The sequence below is a fragment of the Octodon degus genome, unplaced genomic scaffold, assembly GCF_000260255.1.
Source record: "Octodon degus isolate 3935 unplaced genomic scaffold, OctDeg1.0 scaffold00078, whole genome shotgun sequence".
Classification (NCBI taxonomy): domain Eukaryota; kingdom Metazoa; phylum Chordata; class Mammalia; order Rodentia; family Octodontidae; genus Octodon; species Octodon degus.
The window spans coordinates 8,921,565-8,941,627 of NW_004524654.1; the positions used below are offsets into that span (position 1 = coordinate 8,921,565).

The following is a 20,063-nucleotide window of genomic DNA, read 5'->3' on the forward strand; positions in this document are numbered from 1 at the left end:
TTCAGATCCTATTTTGTTGCTGGACATTCACTTCCCTGGCCTCACTGAGGGCTTGAATTTATTCCATGACATATAGCAGAGGTCATAGTCCCACAGAGTCAGTTCAGAGTTACTCTGGACTCTGCATGTTATTTTTGCATTTACGTTTGTATTCGAACATGGCATATTTATATATACACATGGTACATTATATATGTGCATATATATGCATACATATGCACATAATTTGTGCTTATTTTTCTTTAGTTTTAGAGAAAAATGCACAGCACTATACTTGAAACATATTCTACCAACACTACCACTATCATCCGTTTACTTGTTCAAGCGAACTTTTATAGTGGAGGCCTTTTAAGGAAATTGAGATTTGTGCATCTGAAAGATGTTTTAAAAACTAATACAGTTTGTTTTAGTATGTAGAAATATGTGGTATGATTGGGCATGGCTGAAATGTTGGGGGTGGAGCTTGATTCTGTCTCAAACGTAATAAAATCAGGTTCAAGAAAAAACAAGGGGGCATCTACTTTTTATTTTGAAAGTAAATGAAAAAACATAGCCTGCTGTGGGAGGGAAAAGAAAAAAGGAGAGGATCATAGGAAGAAAATAAAAAAGAGTAAGATGCAAGAGTTAAGGCTAGAACAGGATTTTCTTCTTAAATAAGGGAGGGAACCTAAATTTACCCATCTGTGAATGGAGTCTGCAAGGCAGGACATGCACTTTTACAACGAATTCTAAGCCAGTTGTTTATTTTTGCTAACTCCTAGGTAATCTCAGGTAACAAAGAGTTATTGTAGTAATTTCACAAGCTCTTGGGTCCTGAGGGTGGTGCAGGGGTTAAGGCACAAGCCCCAAGCCTGGGCTAGGTCAGGCAACGAGTTTAGGGGGTTGGGCTCTCGAGTTCCAGTCTCTACATGCTGGCTGAGTGAGGAGTACTCCCTCCCAGCTGGAGCACCCTGGGAGGGAGGGGAAACAAGGGGCTGCGGAGAGGAAAGTGGAGTTGAGAGGCTGCTGATCAAGGAAACGGTTCAGTCAGTCTTCAGCTTGGTTTTCCTGAAGGCAGGGGGTTTGCTTGATGGGTGGAAAAGTGAGACCCCAGTATAGAGCCCCAGTCCTCCTCTACCTACTACTCACAGAGGCAGGGTTCATAGTTTGCTGGTGCCCAATCTGGCAGGACCAGTTTAGGAGTGACGAGAGCAAGGCATGTGCAAATGGGTTGCACGGTTCCAGAAGGCTCTATAACAAGACTGATGCCCACCTCACTCAGCTGCATTGCCAGTCTGCAGTTGGCTTTCAGAGCCTATAGCCTGTGGCCTCCCAGGTTGTGAAAGCAGAACAATGACTTAAAATTGCCCTCCTGTCTCTCTAGCCAGAGCCCATGGTGATACTGCCCTCAGTCGGACCTTCCCCTGGAAGCTGTTCTGGGCATGTAATGTGGTTAGTCATTACCCTCGGTAATTAATCACGCCTGGTGGTAATGAAAACGCACTTGCACGTTGGACCTGATAGTTTACAGAGGGCTTTCATATGCATTTGTCATTAGAACCTTACAACAATCCATTAAAGTGACTTTTTATACTCATTTTATAGACAGGAACCTAAAGGCTCAGAGAAGTTGAATGACTGTTCTATAGCTACAAGCTAGCAACAGGAAGGAGTTTGCCTCAGTTTTCCTTATTCCAAAATTTGAGGCTTACTCATCTGACTTTTTGCACTGGCGACTCCTTAAACATGGGAGGTCATTCCTTCCCATGAAATAAAATGCAATCTAGTGGATAGGCGAACAACCACTTTAACCCTTTCGATGCCTTGAGTTCTTGTGCTTGGGGGCTTCATCGCAGTTTATTGCTTTAAATCAAAACAATCCCTGTGAATGCCCAATGAGGCTCTCAAATTGAGAAGTTGATTTTCATCAGAGTAAATGAAGAATATTATTATATTTTACACATCAATAAATCAATGTAGCCCTAATTTTGCCACGCAGGAAATCAATTCTGGTCTTTCTAAACCATCAAAGATGTTATGAACAAAGTAATTTCACAAATTATGGCAAGTAACACATTTATTGATGACTGCAGTTTAGGAATTTAGAATCTGTGAACACTGTAATATAATATGGTGCACCGGCATGAGCTGAGTGAAATACAGATTATATGGTGAAATTGTAATGCATCATTTGCTATTAGTGGACTGGTAATAATTACCAGTTTGAGAGCAGCTCTTTCCATGTAATCTTTAGTCTCAATCGTAACAGCCCTTCTCATTGACATTATGATTACACTGACTGCCCTCATGATCTAGAATATCTAGTTGATGAGAATACTAAAATGTGGTAGTGAAAACTGCGTGTTGTGTGCTAGCTATAAGATAAAATGACATTTTCTCTGACCTAATGTATGGGGGGGCAGGACAGCGTCAGTGCTAACGTACTACAGTGTAATCACATAAGACGCTCTGGAAAAATTTAGGGAAGTGCAGGGCAACAATATAACATGCGCTTTCCTTGTCTAAGGCCCTTGGTGAGGGTACAGATGAGATTCTTGAGAGAGGGCTACAAGCCACAGATCTTGGCATTTATCAGTGGCCATATCGTGGCACCTGTGAAGCAGCATCACTAACTTATGGGGCCAGTCCCGGCTTTCGGGAGATTAGAAGGGTGAAATATGATTTGAAGGCATTTGGAGTGATGAAAGTGTTAAGGACTTGCTTCAGCTGACAAATCTCCTTTTTACTCACCCAATTCCAATTGTCAGGCTAAACGTATGATAATAACCCAGAATCCTAGGGAGGCAGAGGAGGAAGCCACAGAAGGTCAGGGTAGTTGGAAGCAGATAGTTTTTTTCCTGCCTAGTTGGGACCCAAGTCATTGTTCAACAACAACAAAAAATTTATGAAAATACTCTCAATGAAGCTTTTTATTTCCCTTTGAAGAGAGATGGCAAACAAAAATAGGCAAATAATGTGAGACTAATGTCAGCATTTTCTTTTAAGATCTTGCTGCCTTTTCTCCCCTTCCACATTAGACAAATGTTTGAAACCTAATTTTGGTATCTTACTATCTAATCTTGTTAAAGAGATTTACCCAGGAGTGGGATATATTGAGGGAGATTATAAATGCATTGTAAAGTAAATTACAAGGTCAGGGCAGGAGTCCATTATTTAGACAAATGCTTGAGCGAGACGGCTTGTTTTGGAATATGAGTGTTTGGGGCTCCTAAGAAGATACTGCCAGCTTTTCTTTTTGACTTGCTAAATGGAGAAGTCATATAATTGATGAATTCCTCATTCCTACTCTTTAGCTCCCTGGTGAATTTTGTCCTTTTAAAAAAATTACAGACAAATGCTAGCTGTGGGCTTAAAGGGACTGTGCTAGGCCTGCTTAAAAGAGGGAGAAAGTTTATTTTTCATTTATATTTTAAGCCCTACCTTTTTCGGAATTCCTGGGACACCATGTTTTTCTCATCTTTGTCCCTAGGCCACCATCACCAGGGTGCCCGTTTTTAAGGCTGCAGTTGACTGCTAAATTACTATATATATATATATATATATATATATATATAATTTCAATTTAGCTATCTCTAAAAATGAATGATTTTGTGAAGTCAAGCTGGCCCCCTCTCTGCCAAAGTGGCATTTACTACTCTCGGGTTCTTTTCAGCAAGAGAGAAATAATGTGACTTCAGCAGGGCCCCTCTCCAGACGGCTTGGCTACTGGCCAAAGAGTTGACTAGCTGAACTGTATCTTTCTGTTTCTTTCTCAACTGGAGCTGAGTCTCAGCCGAGGGCGCAGGATGTTGTATAATCTGGTTCACGTTGTTAGCCTCTCAAAATAATGAGGAGGCGGCTAGTGCAGCATTGCTCAGCCTGCTGCCTGTCATGGTGCTGGCTGCCTGAACCGTGCCTTCCACCAGGGCAGTGTGTTTGCTGAAGTTGGCACCAGCCCCTCCTCCCGACTTCTCTAGATTTGCACCGACTGCACTGAGGACAACTCCTAAGGATTTGTTACTGGCTTTCAGTTAAATCTGAATGAAATTTTTTCTTTTGAGATTTTTCACAACATTCCCTGAGATTAAAAATGGGTGTCCCTGGAGGGTGTTATGGAGCCCAAATTAGAACCTGCTGACCTGCGCACAGGCCAAGATGGGAGAAGGTTGCTCGTCTGTCTTTCAGTGTAGTTTTCATTCCCTTCTCATTTCAACAATATCAATAATTTGTATGTTTTAGCCTAAGTTACTGGAGGGCCAGGGAAACTAATAGTGTTTGACCTTCTCTTTTTTGTATCTCTGGATCAATTGTATTTTAGCACGTTCACCTTCCATCCGTCCGGCAATTGGCAAGGACAATCATAGGATCTAGCAAGCAAAACTGTTTCTTGGGTCACTAACAGTTGAAGAAGCCAAAGTACACAGAGATTAAATGGCTTGTCCCCAACTGCAGCTGATGAGGAGATGGAAAAGTTCAGAAACTATCTGCTGTGGTCCCTAGGTTATAGGACTTCTTACCTTCTTGCTCTAATTGGTTAGAATTTCTCTGCTTTTGGGATTGGATAAGCATTCTTAGAACTGAGTTTTAGGGAGGGAAGTCTGGTTTTAGAGCGGGAAGACTGGTTTGACAAATATCTATAGGTTACTGACCATCATGTGTGTGGCGCCCATTTAAGCAAAGAGTTAGTAGGAGCATGGGTGGTTAGGTCTTGGGGTGGAGGGTGGGGGCAGGGAAGCCTGGAGTTGAAACATGATTAAGCAATTGCTGATGCCTGCCTCGTGATTAAACATTGATGTCGGTGTTGTATTATTTTGCAGGTAAAGATGAGCCCAGCAGCTACACATGTACAACTTGCAAACAGCCATTCACCAGTGCATGGTTTCTCTTGCAACACGCACAGAACACTCATGGATTAAGAATCTACTTAGAAAGCGAACACGGAAGTCCCCTGACCCCGCGGGTTGGTATCCCTTCAGGACTAGGTGCAGAATGTCCTTCCCAGCCACCTCTCCATGGGATTCATATTGCAGACAATAACCCCTTTAACCTGCTAAGAATACCAGGATCAGTATCGAGAGAGGCTTCCGGCCTGGCCGAAGGGCGCTTTCCACCCACTCCCCCCCTGTTTAGTCCACCACCGAGACATCACTTGGACCCCCACCGCATAGAGCGCCTGGGGGCGGAAGAGATGGCCCTGGCCACCCATCACCCGAGTGCCTTTGACAGGGTGCTGCGGTTGAATCCAATGGCTATGGAGCCTCCGGCCATGGATTTTTCTAGGAGACTTAGAGAGCTGGCAGGGAACACGTCTAGCCCACCGCTGTCCCCAGGCCGGCCCAGCCCTATGCAAAGGTTACTGCAACCATTCCAGCCAGGTAGCAAGCCGCCCTTCCTGGCGACGCCCCCCCTCCCTCCTCTGCAATCCGCCCCTCCTCCCTCCCAGCCCCCGGTCAAGTCCAAGTCGTGCGAGTTCTGCGGCAAGACGTTCAAATTCCAGAGCAACCTGGTGGTGCACCGGCGCAGCCACACGGGCGAGAAGCCCTACAAGTGCAACCTGTGCGACCACGCGTGCACGCAGGCCAGCAAGCTGAAGCGCCACATGAAGACACACATGCACAAGTCGTCCCCCATGACAGTCAAGTCCGACGACGGCCTCTCCACCGCCAGCTCCCCGGAACCCGGCACCAGTGACCTGGTGGGCAGCGCCAGCAGCGCGCTCAAGTCTGTGGTGGCCAAGTTCAAGAGTGAGAACGATCCCAACCTGATCCCGGAGAACGGGGACGAGGAGGAAGAGGAGGACGACGAGGAAGAGGAAGAAGAGGAGGAAGAGGAGGAGGAGGAGCTGACAGAGAGCGAGAGGGTGGACTACGGCTTCGGGCTGAGCCTGGAGGCTGCGCGCCACCACGAGAACAGCTCGCGGGGCGCGGTGGTGGGCGTGGGCGACGAGGGCCGCGCCCTGCCCGACGTCATGCAGGGCATGGTGCTCAGCTCCATGCAGCACTTCAGTGAGGCCTTCCACCAGGTCCTGGGCGAGAAGCACAAGCGGAGCCACCTGGCCGAGGCCGAGGGCCACAGGGACACTTGCGACGAAGACTCGGTGGCCGGCGAGTCGGACCGCATAGACGATGGCACTGTTAACGGCCGCGGGTGCTCCCCGGGCGAGTCGGCCTCGGGAGGCCTGTCCAAAAAGCTGCTGCTGGGCAGCCCCAGCTCGCTGAGTCCCTTCTCCAAGCGCATCAAGCTGGAGAAGGAGTTCGATCTGCCCCCGGCCGCGATGCCCAACACGGAGAACGTGTACTCGCAGTGGCTAGCCGGCTACGCGGCCTCCAGGCAGCTCAAAGATCCTTTCCTTAGCTTCGGAGACTCCAGACAATCGCCTTTTGCCTCCTCGTCGGAGCACTCGTCGGAGAACGGGAGCTTGCGCTTCTCCACGCCGCCCGGGGAGCTGGACGGAGGGATCTCGGGGCGCAGCGGCACGGGAAGTGGAGGGAGCACGCCCCATATTAGTGGTCCGGGCCCGGGCAGGCCCAGCTCAAAAGAGGGCAGACGCAGCGACACTTGTGAGTACTGTGGGAAAGTCTTCAAGAACTGTAGCAATCTCACTGTCCACAGGAGAAGCCACACGGGCGAAAGGCCTTATAAATGCGAGCTGTGCAACTATGCCTGTGCCCAGAGTAGCAAGCTCACCAGGCACATGAAAACGCATGGCCAGGTGGGGAAGGACGTTTACAAATGTGAAATTTGTAAGATGCCTTTTAGCGTGTACAGTACCCTGGAGAAACACATGAAAAAATGGCACAGTGATCGAGTGTTGAATAATGATATAAAAACTGAATAGAGGTATATTAATACCCTTCCCTCACTCCCACCTGACACCTCCTCCTCACCACCCCGCCTCCCCAGGGCCCTCCAGCCCCATTCCCTGTAGGATTGTTTTCTAGTCCCATGTGATTTAAGCAAACAAACAAACAAAAAAACCAGAAGTAATGGAAGCTAAGAATATAAGAGTGCTTGTCACCAGCACACCTGTTTTTTTCTTTCTTTTCCTTTTTTCTTTTTCTTTTCTTTTTCTTTTTAAAGAATTTTTTTCCCTTTATGTTCTCACCGTTTGAATGCATGATCTGTATGGGGCAATACTATTGCATTTTACGCAAACTTTGAGCCTTTCTCTTGTGCAATAATTTACATGTTGTGTATGTTTTTTTTTTTTTTAAACTTAGACAGCATGTATGGTATGTGATGGCTGTTTTAAATTGTCCCCAATTCATACTGAGCAAACATGAGCAAACATGTTGCTGTTTCCAGTTCCGTTCTGAGAGAAAAAGAGAGAGAGAGAGAAAAAAAAAATGACCATGCTGCATACATTCTGTAATACATATCATGTACAGTTTTTGTTTTTTTTTTTTTTTTTTAATGTGAGGAGATAGAACAGTCTTTGGTCTAACCCTCTATAGACAGAATGCATAGCACTGAAAAAAAAAAAAAAAAAACCTATGAGCTAAATGCCTGTCTCTAAAGGGTTAAATGTATCAAATGGAGAGGAAAGAAAAAAAAGGCCTTGAATTGACAAATTAACAGAAAAACAGAACGAGTTTATTCTATCATTTGGTTTTAAAATATGAGTGCCTTGGATCTGTTAAAACCACACCGATGGTTCTTTCTACTTGTTATAAACTCATAGCTTAATTCAGAATTGGGTAAGGTGATCGACCTTAGGACCTACCGTATAATTCTATATTGTATTTCTCACAACAATGGCTACCTAAAGATATGACCCATTATGTCCTAGTTAATCATCATTTTCCCTTTAGTTTAACTTTGTGAACAAAAACTGATTAAACCAGTATAAAAAGCTACATTGCTCCTAATGAGAGCTTAAAAGAAATGGGCTGTTTTGCCCAGTTTTATTTTTTTTAAACATGATGAAATTGAATGTGTAATGTGCAAAAACCCTGGAACACGACTAAATACATGAGTAAGGAGTTCATTTTATGAAGATACTTATTTTAAAAGATATCTTAAAAATTCTGGCATCAAAAGAAATAGATCCAGACTCACTTGGTTGTCAGTGGACAATCAAATGTTAAACTGAAGACCCTGCATACTGTATTAAAAAGAAGAGGCTGACAGTAAGGTTTGACAGAGGGGAACAGAGAAAAAAAGTGATTTATTAGCACAACATGGTACTATTTGCCATTTGAAACTAGAACAGGTGTATAAGCTAATGTTGATACAATGATGATTAACTATGAATTCTTGAGACTTGCGTTTAAATGTGACATTCTTAAAAAAAGAAGAGAAAGAATTTTAAGAGTAGCAGTATATATGTCTGTGCTCCCTAAAAGTTGTACTTCATTTCTTTTCCATACACTGTGTGCTATTTGTGTTAACATGGAAGAGGATTCATTGTTTTATTTTATTTTTTTTAATTTTTTCTTTTTTATTAAGCTAGCATCTGCCCCAGTTGGTGTTCAAATAGCACTTGACTCTGCCTGTGATGTCTGTATCTTTTCTCTAATCAGAGATACAGAGGTTGAGTATAAAATAAACCTGCTCAGATAGGACAATTAAGTGCACTGTACAATTTTCCCAGTTTACAGGTCTATACTTAAGGGAAAAGTTGCAAGAACGCTGAAAAAACAATTGAACACAATCTCATTGATGAGCATTTAAAAATAAACTTTAAAAACTTTGCCAGACATTTACTTGACTAATGAGCTTACTTACTTGGACGCAACTTTGCAAGCGCTGTGAATGGAAACAGAATACACTTAACATAGAAATGAATGATTGCTTTCGCTTCTACAGTGCAAGGATTTTTTTTGTACAAAACTTTTTTTAAATATAAATGTTAAGAAAAAAATTTTTTAAAAAAACACTTCATTATGTTTAGGGGGGAACTGCATTTTAGGGTCCCATTGTCTTGGTGGTGTTACAAGACTTGTTATCCATTTAAAAATGGTAGTGAAAATTCTATGCCTTGGATTACACACCGCTCTTCAGGTTGTAAAAAAAAATACATTGGGGAAAGGTTTAAGATTATATAGTACTTAAATATAGGAAAATGCACACTCATGTTGATTCCTATGCTAAAACACATTTATGGTCTTTTTTCTGTATTTCTAGAATGGTATTTGAATTAAATGTTCATCTAGTGTTAGGCATTATAGTATTTATATTGAAGCTTGTATTTTTAACTGTTGCTTGTTCTCTTAAAAGGTATCAATGTACCTTTTTTGGTAGTGGAAATAAAAAAAGACAGGCTGCCACAGTATATTTTTTTAATTTGGCAGGATAATATAGTGCAAATTATTTGTATGCTTCAAAAAAGAAAAGAGAAACAAAAAAGTGTGACGTTGTACAGATGAGAAGCCATATAATGGCGGTTTGGGGGAGCCTGCTAGAATGTCACACGGACGGCTGTCATAAGGGTTGTACATATCCTTTTTTGTTCCTTTTTCCTGCTGCCATACTGTATGCAGTACTGCAAGCTAATAACGTTGGTTTGTTATGTAGTGTGCTTTTTGTCCCTTTCCTTCTATCTCCCTACATTCCAGCATCTTACCTTCATATGCAGTAAAAGAAAGAAAGAAAAAAAAAAACGAAAAGAAAAAAAAAACAATGTTTTGCAGTTTTTTTCATTGCCAAAAACTAAATGGTGCTTTATATTTAGATTGGAAAGAATTTCATATGCAAAGCATATTAAAGAGAAAGCCCGCTTTAGTCAATACTTTTTTGTAAATGGCAATGCAGAATATTTTGTTATTGGCCTTTTCTATTCCTGTAATGAAAGCTGTTTGTCGTAACTTGAAATTTTATCTTTTACTATGGGAGTCACTATTTATTATTGCTTGTGCCCTGTTCAAAACAGAGGCACTTAATTTGATCTTTTATTTTTCTTTGTTTTTATTTTTTTTATTTGGATGACCAAAGGTCATTACAACCTGGCTTTTTATTATTGTATTTGTTTCTGGTCTTTGTTAAGTTCTATTGGAAAAACCACTGTCTGTGTTTTTTTGGCAGTTGTCTGCATTAACCTGTTCATACACCCATTTTGTCCCTTTATTGAAAAAAATAAAAAAAATTAAAGTACACAATGTAAGCTTCTTGTGTCCTCATTTGACACACTCTGTAAATTACTTTCAAGAAAATAACAGGTTTTAAGAGAAGGCCAGTCAGTCTTTTTCAGGATTATTTCTATGGGCATTTTGATGCGTGTATTATACCCTAAAGGAACATAAAGTACTTATTAAAATAGACATATCTCAAACCATGGACATGGTTTTTAGGCTTTACAGTTCTAGAATAATTTTCAAGAAATGGAAGGCGTTTCCAGTCTGATGTTAAAAACTTGCTCTATCTCTTAAGAGAAATCCATTCAGATATAAGTGGTAAACTTGCTGGTAATAGCATCTCAAGCTTTTATTTCTTTTGGATTTTTTGCTGTTCTTGTTGTCTAAAAGTTCTCTTCTATTCTCTCATCACTGCCCTAGCTTAGAACATAAGGTAAAAAGGTTTTTTTTTTTCCTAAATCAGCTTTTAGTTTCTACATAACAGTCTTTTGTCATGTCAGAACTGACCTTACCCCTCAGTCCTAAAAGTCCAGAACAAAGACCTCAGGTTAAAAAAAAATTAATAAATAAGAGGAAGGAAAGAAAAAGAACAGAAAGCAGTAACCAGGAGTAGCCAGATCCAGCCAGCCCAATCTCTAAGATCAGCTCCTGATTTCCTGAGGTGTGTGGTATCTTACCTGTGGACCATAGACGCTACAGATTATCTTCGGTGTTTTTACCGATTCTTCTGGGCTGACAGAAAGAAATGGTAGTGTGCCCTTCAGTTATATGTCAACCAACCAACAGATTTATGAAATATCTTTGAAAATCAAGTTAGGTTTATTTAGAAAAAAAACCCTCCTTGGAAATCTGTGTTGTCAGTTTCTCAAATACTGCATGCTGCAGCATCAGTTTGCTTTATTAAAACCCATGCCTCTGTGATCCTGTGTCCCTGTTCCCAGTGTAGATGAATGGATCTGACATTGTTCTTATTTTTGTAAAAACCAAAACAAAAGCTGTTCTGTTGTCTTCTTGTGGTAGCATTTTTGTTGCTCGATTCTTAGGCCCTAACACCAGTGAGGTGGCCTTTCATGCAGTGCCTTTTATTGAAAGCAAGAAGAGGTTCATCATTTTAAAGAATGAGAAAGTTGTTATTTTTTAAAAAGGCAGTGTTGGCTGGAAACAGGAATCCAAAGAAGATAGTGGAGAACACTTCACAGTAGATGAGCTGGGATCCGGCTGGGTTACGTGGAACACTGGGCGTTTGTCAGGGAACCGAGAAAAGCTAAGTGTGTTTTGGGTTAGATGACTCCAAAACTGAATCCAGAATGCTGTCCAGACAGATAGAAATGTTCCCTAGTGCCATGCTGGTTTTAGATGTGGTAATTTCTGCTCTACCATATTAAATGTCCATAAAACTTCTCTGCGTCCCTATCGCTCTTTTATTAGGAGCTCTGAGTGCAGCTGTGTAGGTTTTACAAACAGTATTCATTTTAATTTTTCAGTGTATGATGCTGTTAGTGTAATTAGGTTTTGCCTCCTGACAAAATTAATGGTGGATATAGTATACTTGTGTGTTCAGATTTCTTAAATCAAATGGAATGGGGAGGGGGAGAACAGCTGGGGATAAATCTCAGATTGTTTGATCTATGTGACCCCCAAATTTACATAAATTTTTGGGAGACAGATTCTTCAGGTTATTTTGTCTTCTGAGTTCTGATAAAATATTTCTGAACCTGAGTGAACTTTTAAGAGCATGAAAACAGCCAGTGAGACCATAACTTCTGAGTGTCATTTTGTATCTGGAATCCTACAATTTAAAATCTTACTATAAAATAACATTTTAAAAAGTCCCACAGAAAGACTAATTCCTGATATATCTTAAAACTCAGAAAATACTAAGAACATGACTATCTCAATTCTTTCAGTTGTTTTTGTAACACTGTTGAGGTGCTAACAGAACGTTCTCTGTGTACCTGAACTCCTGACAAAATGTTCCTTTTGATTTTTATTTTGAGATCAAGCTAATAAACAGGAATACAGCAAATACTATTCTCACAGACTTATATCCAGAAATTTCTCCAGTACGTATACAGTACTACCTCCTCCCTGAGACCATTTGCTATCCTCCTGTTGTTTAGGACCTACAAAAGGACTGAAACCAACACGTTCTAAAGGTTACTAAGAAATGGGGTGAACATGTTTATCATGTATACAGCCGTGGCAGAAGGTGTGAAGTAGTTGAGTTTTTCCCAGAGCACTGTGTGAAGAGAACTGTTTATTTAAATACCATTTGTTGTATATGCAATAAGTCCATATTGTACATATTCATGATGCTTGGAGTGGTGGAGGGAGCAGTGGATTAGAGACTATCTCAACTGGAGAAATAAGGAATTGAGGTGGTTTATTCACAGACACTAAAGATTTGCTGAGACATACTGGGATTATTTGGGGCTACTCTGAAAAGAAATTAGAAGCCTCAGGCCCCATCCTGTCTTGCTTCTAGTACTTTGCTAGAGAGTAAGGGAAGAAATGGTGGATTTTCCTAACATCATTCCCATTACACACACACACACACACACACACACACACACACACACACACACAGGATTGGTGGTAACCATTATAATTGTATATTCCTTAGTATGAATGTCACTCTACTGTCATCCCTATCCATCCCATTCTTTTTTTTTTTTTTTAAGAGAACTTCCCTTAAAAAAAAAAAAAGAATGGGATTGCCAGTGTTCTTTAAACCTGCACAGAAAACTTTTTAAAAAGACTGCTAACTTTCAAAAGGCATGAACCTCTTAGTAAATTTTCCTAAGTGTCTCCCGAGGTCCTGAAGCTTTGCCAGTGAGAATAAACAAAGCCATGTTTAGAGAAATGGATTTTAGAACACAGAGATGGCTTCCGATTCTGTCCGCCTCCTCCAGGGCCACTGCAGTGGCAGGTTGTAGACGTGGGCATTTCGCTTGCCAGCCTCCTCGCTCCATGGCTCGATTACTGCAGTGCGTGGCCTAGGAATCACCTTCGGGAGGGCCTGCCTGTGTGGCTCTCCCTTTCCCAGTGTCACCTGTGGTCATGGGATGCAGTTAGCTCCGCCTTCCCAAGTGGGAAGGGAGACAGACGCAGTTCATGTGGGTCGTTGTACTCTAGTATCGAAACTTGACTGAACACAACTAAATGGTTGATCGAAATACTTTTTTCCTTTCTGTAACACGGCAAGCCTACATAAAGGAAGGGCAGGTTTCTCATAGTCTTCCATAAAAATAGCAGAAAAGGCAAAGTAAGCAATTTACCCCCAAGGGGTCTCTGACACAGGAGCCCCCAAGGCACCGGCCTGTGCTTTTCTGTTAAGGCTTTAACTGTCAGCAGCAGATCAGACAAAGGGGTTTAACAGGGCAGCTGCTGACGGGGCCTCAACGACAGTGACTAGTGCTGGACTGAGAGTGGGAGTCCCCAGAGCCCACCTGGACACAGCAGGCCCCTCAGCCAGGTCTCCACTGCTCAAGGGAGTGAGCGGGAGAGCCGCTGAGCTCCAGACCCCGGCCTCCTGCAGCGCCAGTCAGGGGAGAGAAGGCCCGAGGCCCCTGCTTCGGGTCGCCATGGCAACGAGGCCTGGAATGCCAGTGGTAACCCTCCTCGCACATCCGGACTCCCAGTTCTGCTTCAAGTCAATGTCCACAGCAAGGGAGGAACCCTGTGAAACTAACCACTCCCTTCTTCCCTTCACCAGTGCCTTACCCCTTGACAAAAAGAATAAAGAAAGAGAGAGAGAGAGTGAGAGAGAAAAAAAAAAAAAAGAAAGAAAAAGAAAAGAAAAACTGCATGTTTGAAAGAAACTACAGGCAGTTTTGGTGCAATTTGAGAGCAACTATTTTGGGTTCTGGTTTTCTCTTCAGAAATTTGTTCGCCTCTTGTAAATCGTTGGCTGCTTTGACGTTGAACTTGATGACATTTCATGTTTTTGTTGTGCTGCTTTCACATCAATTTTTTTTTGTTTCTTTATAATTTTATTATTATTTTAAGAATATGACCCCCTCCCTACCCCTTCCCCTGCTCTCCTCAAGCAAAGGACTGTTCCTACTAAGTCTTCTTAGTCATAAGGGAAAGTGTTTCCTTCCAGGTGTGCCCCGAGTGTAGTAGGGCGATCATGTGACTGGGTGGGGGGAATCTGGGTCCTTTGGGGGAGGGAAGGGAAGGGAGGGGTACGGGAAAGTCGCTCAAACGTCAGGTATGTGGGGAGGGGAGATAGTGTTCGAAATCATGCTTAAGATACAGTGGCTTGACCTGTGGTTGATTTAAATCATAATTTAAAATGCTAATGAGAGAACAGAAAATCACTGGGCCAAGTCACACCTGTACTTTTTTTTCCCCCCCTCCTCTGTCTCCAACCTCTTTCTAGGTTCTTCACACACCCCCATTCGGCGTAGTACCCAGAGAGCTCAAGATGTGTGGCAGTTTTCGGATGGAAGCTCGAGAGCCCTTAAGTTCTGAGAAAATTTGAAGCCCCAAGGGGCCGGGTGGACACATGCCGCCCAGCCGATGTCAGCGTGGTCCGTCATCCTGCTAGTTTGTGGTGTTTTCTGACAGTAGCCTCCAAGAAGCCGTTGTGCGAAGACAGAGTCCTGCGGAGTCCTTCCAGCCTGGGCCTGCAGTGCCATTTTATTTATATTTTTTAATAAAAAGTAAAAACAAAAAAACAGACCCACATTGGAACAGTGAATCAGTCCCATAGAGAGGGCCCTTGGACCATCGCAGTCCTGAGCTGTGTCCAGCCCTTTTGAAACCAGCCAACCTAATTACCCGTATTGTGGAGATGAGCATGAGCCCCAACCCCTTGTTTCTATACATTCTATGTTGTCTTTTAAAAAGTGTGCTTAACATTGACACAATAAATGTTGGAGCTTTAGGTGGTGTTTGCTTGTTCTTTAATTTTCATGCTCATGAGACATTATGACTTTCTGTAAGAGGTTCCTGCAGATGCCCATCGGTGGGTAGGAGGAACAGATCTGAGGAGTGGAGAGGAGACATAGGGCAGGAATTAGGTTGTCACTTGTCAAATGGCATACATTTTGAAGGAAAGTCAGAGTGCAAAACTTAGGAGTAAAGCATAGCAATATTATAATTAATGTAGTAGCAGTATTGCTGCTTATTAATGCTGAAGTGTGATTTTACTGTCTGACTTATGATTTACATACCATTAAATAATGCATAATATGGCACGCTGAATCCTGTTTTTCAAATATATGTTTTTGGTGGCTACCATGCAGGATTTGAATTTGTCTTTTAATTTAGATCAAGAAAGACAATGTCACTGGCTACATGATAAATTCTAAAGAAGTTGATAAATGTTAGTAGTCATTTATTAAATATTCAGTTTTTAGGATCCTAAACCTTCAACAAATATATCTCCCCCCCCCAACAAATATATCTTAATGTGGACAAACAAACAAACATTACAACTCTAGTACTTTCATCAAGAAATGTGGATTAGATTTTATTAGGGGAAAAATTATAGGAAGATAGAAGGTCACACTGGAATAGATCATTGTAATCATAGTAATGCCTCATTCCTTAGGAATTAATGACATGAATAAATGAGATGTACAAATATGTGATAAAAATTCCTTCTGGTCCAATTAATTTGCCAAGAAATTTTCTCAATTTGGTGTTTTCTACTGCCTGGAGATCTAAAAAAGAATCAGCACAATTTAGCATATTGAACTAGGTTTATAAATAATAGAGTGAAGACACTATATTATAGATTTACATATTGCTTGTGAACTTAGGTGGGGAAAATCCTTAACCACCCCCTGATTAGATTACTTTACCTAGTGTCAGCAAAATAATTGGCACCTGGATTCTTTTCTGTTTCTTCATCATGAATAACAGTGTCCTCTCTTAAACTTTATATAGTGCTTTCATGTCCATCGTGTCTTCTGATCCTCACTAGGACAGATCTCACCGCATGAACAAGGAAGCCGAGGCTCACTAAGCTATGGGGCTTGCAGGAGGCCCCATTACTAAGAGGGGGAGCTGAGAAACTAGGTTTCTCTGGCATACATGTTCACAGACCCAAATGTGTGGCTTACACACGGAGACCAAGGGAGTCCATTGGCAGACGTACTCCTAGTGGTCTCTTCCTATCAATAGCTGTGTGCACTGCAGTGGGAACAAGTATCCCTCCCTGACACCTGTGGCTTTACCATGACAGGTAAAGAATCCCAAGGGTACAGGGTTTCTTTATGAACTTTTGAAGGTTCCTAGGTGAAGATAGCACTACCAACAAGTACCAAGAAGTTACTTTACCAAGAAATTCTCTTTCTGCCCCATGCTCTGCCCCTGGGACAGTGAGGAATTTTGTGATGGCATCCACCCCAGAGAGCTCAGCTCCTCCTTGATGCCTGCAAGGAGTGGGGGCAATTCCCAAGGGAGGTTCACCCAAACAGGACAGTCAGGATTCCAGCCATGGGGGCTGCACTTGGTCTTCTCTTCTTACACCCCACCTCTTATTTCTTCTCAGGAGTCAGTATCTACATAGACACTATATTTAGAAATGATTTTATTATTTTGGGGATGGGAGGAGACAAAAGTGGATAAATGTCACCTTTTTTTTTTTTTTTGCTTCCTCCTTGGAAGAAGATCTTTTGCTACACACAAGTAAAGAATACACTTCCTGTCTTCCTTCATACCTTTTTTAGTTGAATGCAAACAAAAATTTTTCTATGGGATTCATTATACAATGGTGTTATGTAAGGCTAGAACTTTTTTTAAAAATGAATTTGGAAAGGGCCTACAGGGTGTACAGGGGCTCACTACATAGATCGGACTCATAGTGATCCTCCTGTTTTGAGTCTCCCAAGTGCTGGGAATATAGGTGCACACCACCACGGCCAGTCTTAGAACTTTTTAAAAATGTTTTATTCTATTTTTATTTTGAAGCAAAACCCCCCAAAACATTTCAAAACAAGGTAATAGGAAGGTAACAATGTTCAATACCTTGTGTATTGCTATCTTTAAATGAGTTACTCAGAGTAGAAGATAGCAGCATTTAATTGTCCAAACAATATTAGCACAAACCTTGCTTTTCAATGAACTAAGAGAAATTAGTAGTATAACTATTGGACTAGAGCTTTTGAAGCCCCACACAAGATTGATGATTTGGGAAATCATCTTTCTATGCAATATGTCAAGGTCACGGTTATTGAGACTGGTAGAAGCAGGGAAAGGGACTGACAAATCTGATTGGGGTCCTTGCCGTGCCCTCTTTGGACGGAGGAACTTCAATTGCAGGGAGATTAATTGGTTGCCTGACATGCTGTGAGCACAGATGAGAGGACACAAGGCTGGTTGCTGGGACGGTGGGGACCAAAGGCAGGCATTGTTCTCATCTTCCCAATCCTGGTCTCTGCACATTAGTTTTGCTATTGGTCCTGACTGTCACACATAAACAAAGATCTGTCAGTCTTTGGGATCCATGGTGGCAGAGTGACTCAAAGTCCCTAGAGTACCTAGCACCAGCCTATTGAACACTGAGACAAAACTGTATCAAAATCCATTGAGTTTAAAGAAAAATCTTAGTATGCACAAATTGAGATTCTACTGTGGCCTAGTAGAGGGTCCAGAATAGGTGCCACACAATTATGCCCGGAGTTGTGAAGCATGTGAATTAGTGGCAGCTCCTTGCAGTAAGTGGTCAGGAAGCTCCTTCTGGTTTTATGCTTCCTTGTTTTATTTATTTAAGCTAGATAGTGAAGGCAACGTTGAAGAAGACAGTTACTAACATAGGCTTTAAAATCCTCAGTATTAATGTTTGTTTCTATGAAAAGTTCCTATTTTCCTAAACAGTGTTCTGAAAATAGTGGAAAAGAGGATTAGAGGATTGGAGTATTTTGTAGGCTGTTGGTTCACTATGGGTGTGGTGCTAAGGCAATAGATTTGAGAGACTGTGAACCTGGTAGAAGTTCAGAAACAACACACATTGCCAGTACGCCTTCCTTCTTCAAGAATTCATCTTGTTTGAGGGAACTCTGAGCTCCATAATCCTTTCCTTAGACTCCCTAGTGGAGATGTACTCGTCAGCTAATACCTACCTCTGGGCTACATCAAGCCAAAGTACTCACTTCAGCAAAATAAAAAAAGAGTGATGATTTTTCCTTCCTATCTTAGTGCAAATAAGATACCTTAGTGCTATGCCCACATTATCTTCCCACTTGTGTATAGTTTCTAAAATGTTCCTGAGAAACACTCATGTCTTAAGCATTATAGAATAATTTATGTACATAATAGAGGCCATTTTCTTTGTGATTCTATAAACTAGGTAGGGAAAGGATAGACTGGAGCTGAAAGGGACCGTAGCAATCATTCAATTTATGGATCAAGGATTGGCAATCCAAAGATGAAGGGAGTACCTATACCACAGGCGTGGGGAAAAAGTCATGCAGATATTGTGTAGCTCCTTAACAGTTGAGCTGGAAATGGAACCTAGATCCTTTATTTCCTGTCCAAATTGTAGTGACAAATCTCTCCTTGGTGACCCAGTAGATTCGGAAGCTAGAATAGCAGAAGAGTTTGCATCCCAGAAGGATTTAGGAACAAAATCAAGGGTTTGTTTGGTGGTGCCAGTCCTAGTAAGAGAGCACGTAAACCTGTCCTATATTTCAGGGCTTCTACATAGCATCCTTGTGACAGGGAACACTTAGGTCACTACCTGGAAGGATTATTCTTTAATTCACTTCTCCAATGATAGAAATAAACTTACAGACCAAGAATTGCTGAGAGAAGGCTTTTAAAGTTAAAAGGGCATAAAAAAGAGCTACTCATCAAACCAAATTCATCTCAAATGACTTAAATAGATCTCACAATCTGTTCCATTCTCTAGTCAGGATTTAAGAGAAACACCCACTTAGTTTGAGTTTCCAGGCCACATCATATCCTGTTAGGGAATCCAAAGAGCCAATAGCAGGACCTGAATCTTGTAACTGGGCTATTTAATTTTGAGTTCAAAGGTAGGGAAATAGCAATGAACTAAAAGGAGGGCTGATGGAGATTGCCTCTCATTCTGAGTTGTGAGGATGGTTCCTCTTACTGTGCTGTCTGTGCCTCACATTCTTTCTCTGCTCCTGATACAACCTTCTTCATCTTCCTCTTGAGTAGGGACTCCTGGCCCCCTTTAGAGATGTTATGTATTCTCTTACCCTTTCTTTAATTTGCCGAGTTCAGCTCTTCTGCTGTCATTTCTCTTTTTGCCAGGTACCCTTTCACTCACATTACTTCTTGAAGAGGACATGGGTGGACTTTCAATGTCTTGGGTTGACAGTTGCTGTGTGCAGCAGCTCTTTAGAGCCTGAATGTGCCAAGCCAGTCCTGGAACTGCAGCCAGACAGCAAGCAGCCCAGGTGCAGAGCAGCGCAATTGAAATGTCCCTGCTGAGGATGGTCTGAGAGGGTGTGATTTTCCTATTTTCTTCCCCTGGTGGTTGTTTCCTGAATTTTCCTGGTAGTGCAAACAGGTATTCCCTGCTGCCATTGGTCCCTTCTGCCCCTCTCTCCCCACTGGTTTGTGCTCTCATTTCAGATAAGGGAAAGCCAATCAGAGGAACCTGAGGTCAGCTTGCTTTCTTCCTTCCTTCCTTCCTTCCTTCCTTCCTTCCTTCCTTCCTTCCTTCCTTCCTTCCTTCCCTCCAGCTCTGTGATTTGCAGAGACTCACTCATGACTGTTTTTCAGAGTGGCTGATTTTGCCTATTGCTTGTTTTGCCACACAAAGGGGGAAAACCAAAATGCAAATAGTTCTCTTCAGAGGCTCACCCAAAGCTCAGAACTCAGGCACACAAGAGATTTTCCTTTAAAGCGGTTCCCTTTGTGTGGATTTGCCTGCAGCCACTATGCCTTATTTGTGGTTCTCTTTTTAGTTTTCAACTTCTCAGAGTACGTTTTTCTTTTGCCTCTGACATGGTCTGTTGTGCCAGGCCTGGCCTGCCTCGCTTTTCGGTCTGCACTGATGAGTGAGGCTGGTCTCTGAGTTGGCTA

General features: G+C 42.1%; 1 protein-coding gene across 4 annotated transcripts in view; it reads left to right on the forward strand.

Moving 5' to 3' along the window:
- Positions 1 to 15,298, forward strand: part of Bcl11a (B cell CLL/lymphoma 11A) — a 97,723-nt gene extending 82,425 nt beyond the window's left edge. The window contains exons 4-5 of one of the 4 annotated variants that reach the window (XM_004636182.2): positions 4,797 to 6,539; positions 14,437 to 14,943. In XM_004636182.2, coding sequence (XP_004636239.1) covers positions 4,797 to 6,539; positions 14,437 to 14,528 — 1,835 coding nt within the window. In that variant the 3' untranslated portion in view covers positions 14,529 to 14,943. Of the gene's footprint in view, positions 1 to 4,796; positions 6,818 to 14,436 lie in introns of those variants that run through there. The other 3 variants (XM_004636184.2, XM_004636185.1, XM_004636179.2) reach the window with 3 other exon arrangements.
- Positions 15,299 to 20,063: the final 4,765 nt, after the last annotated feature.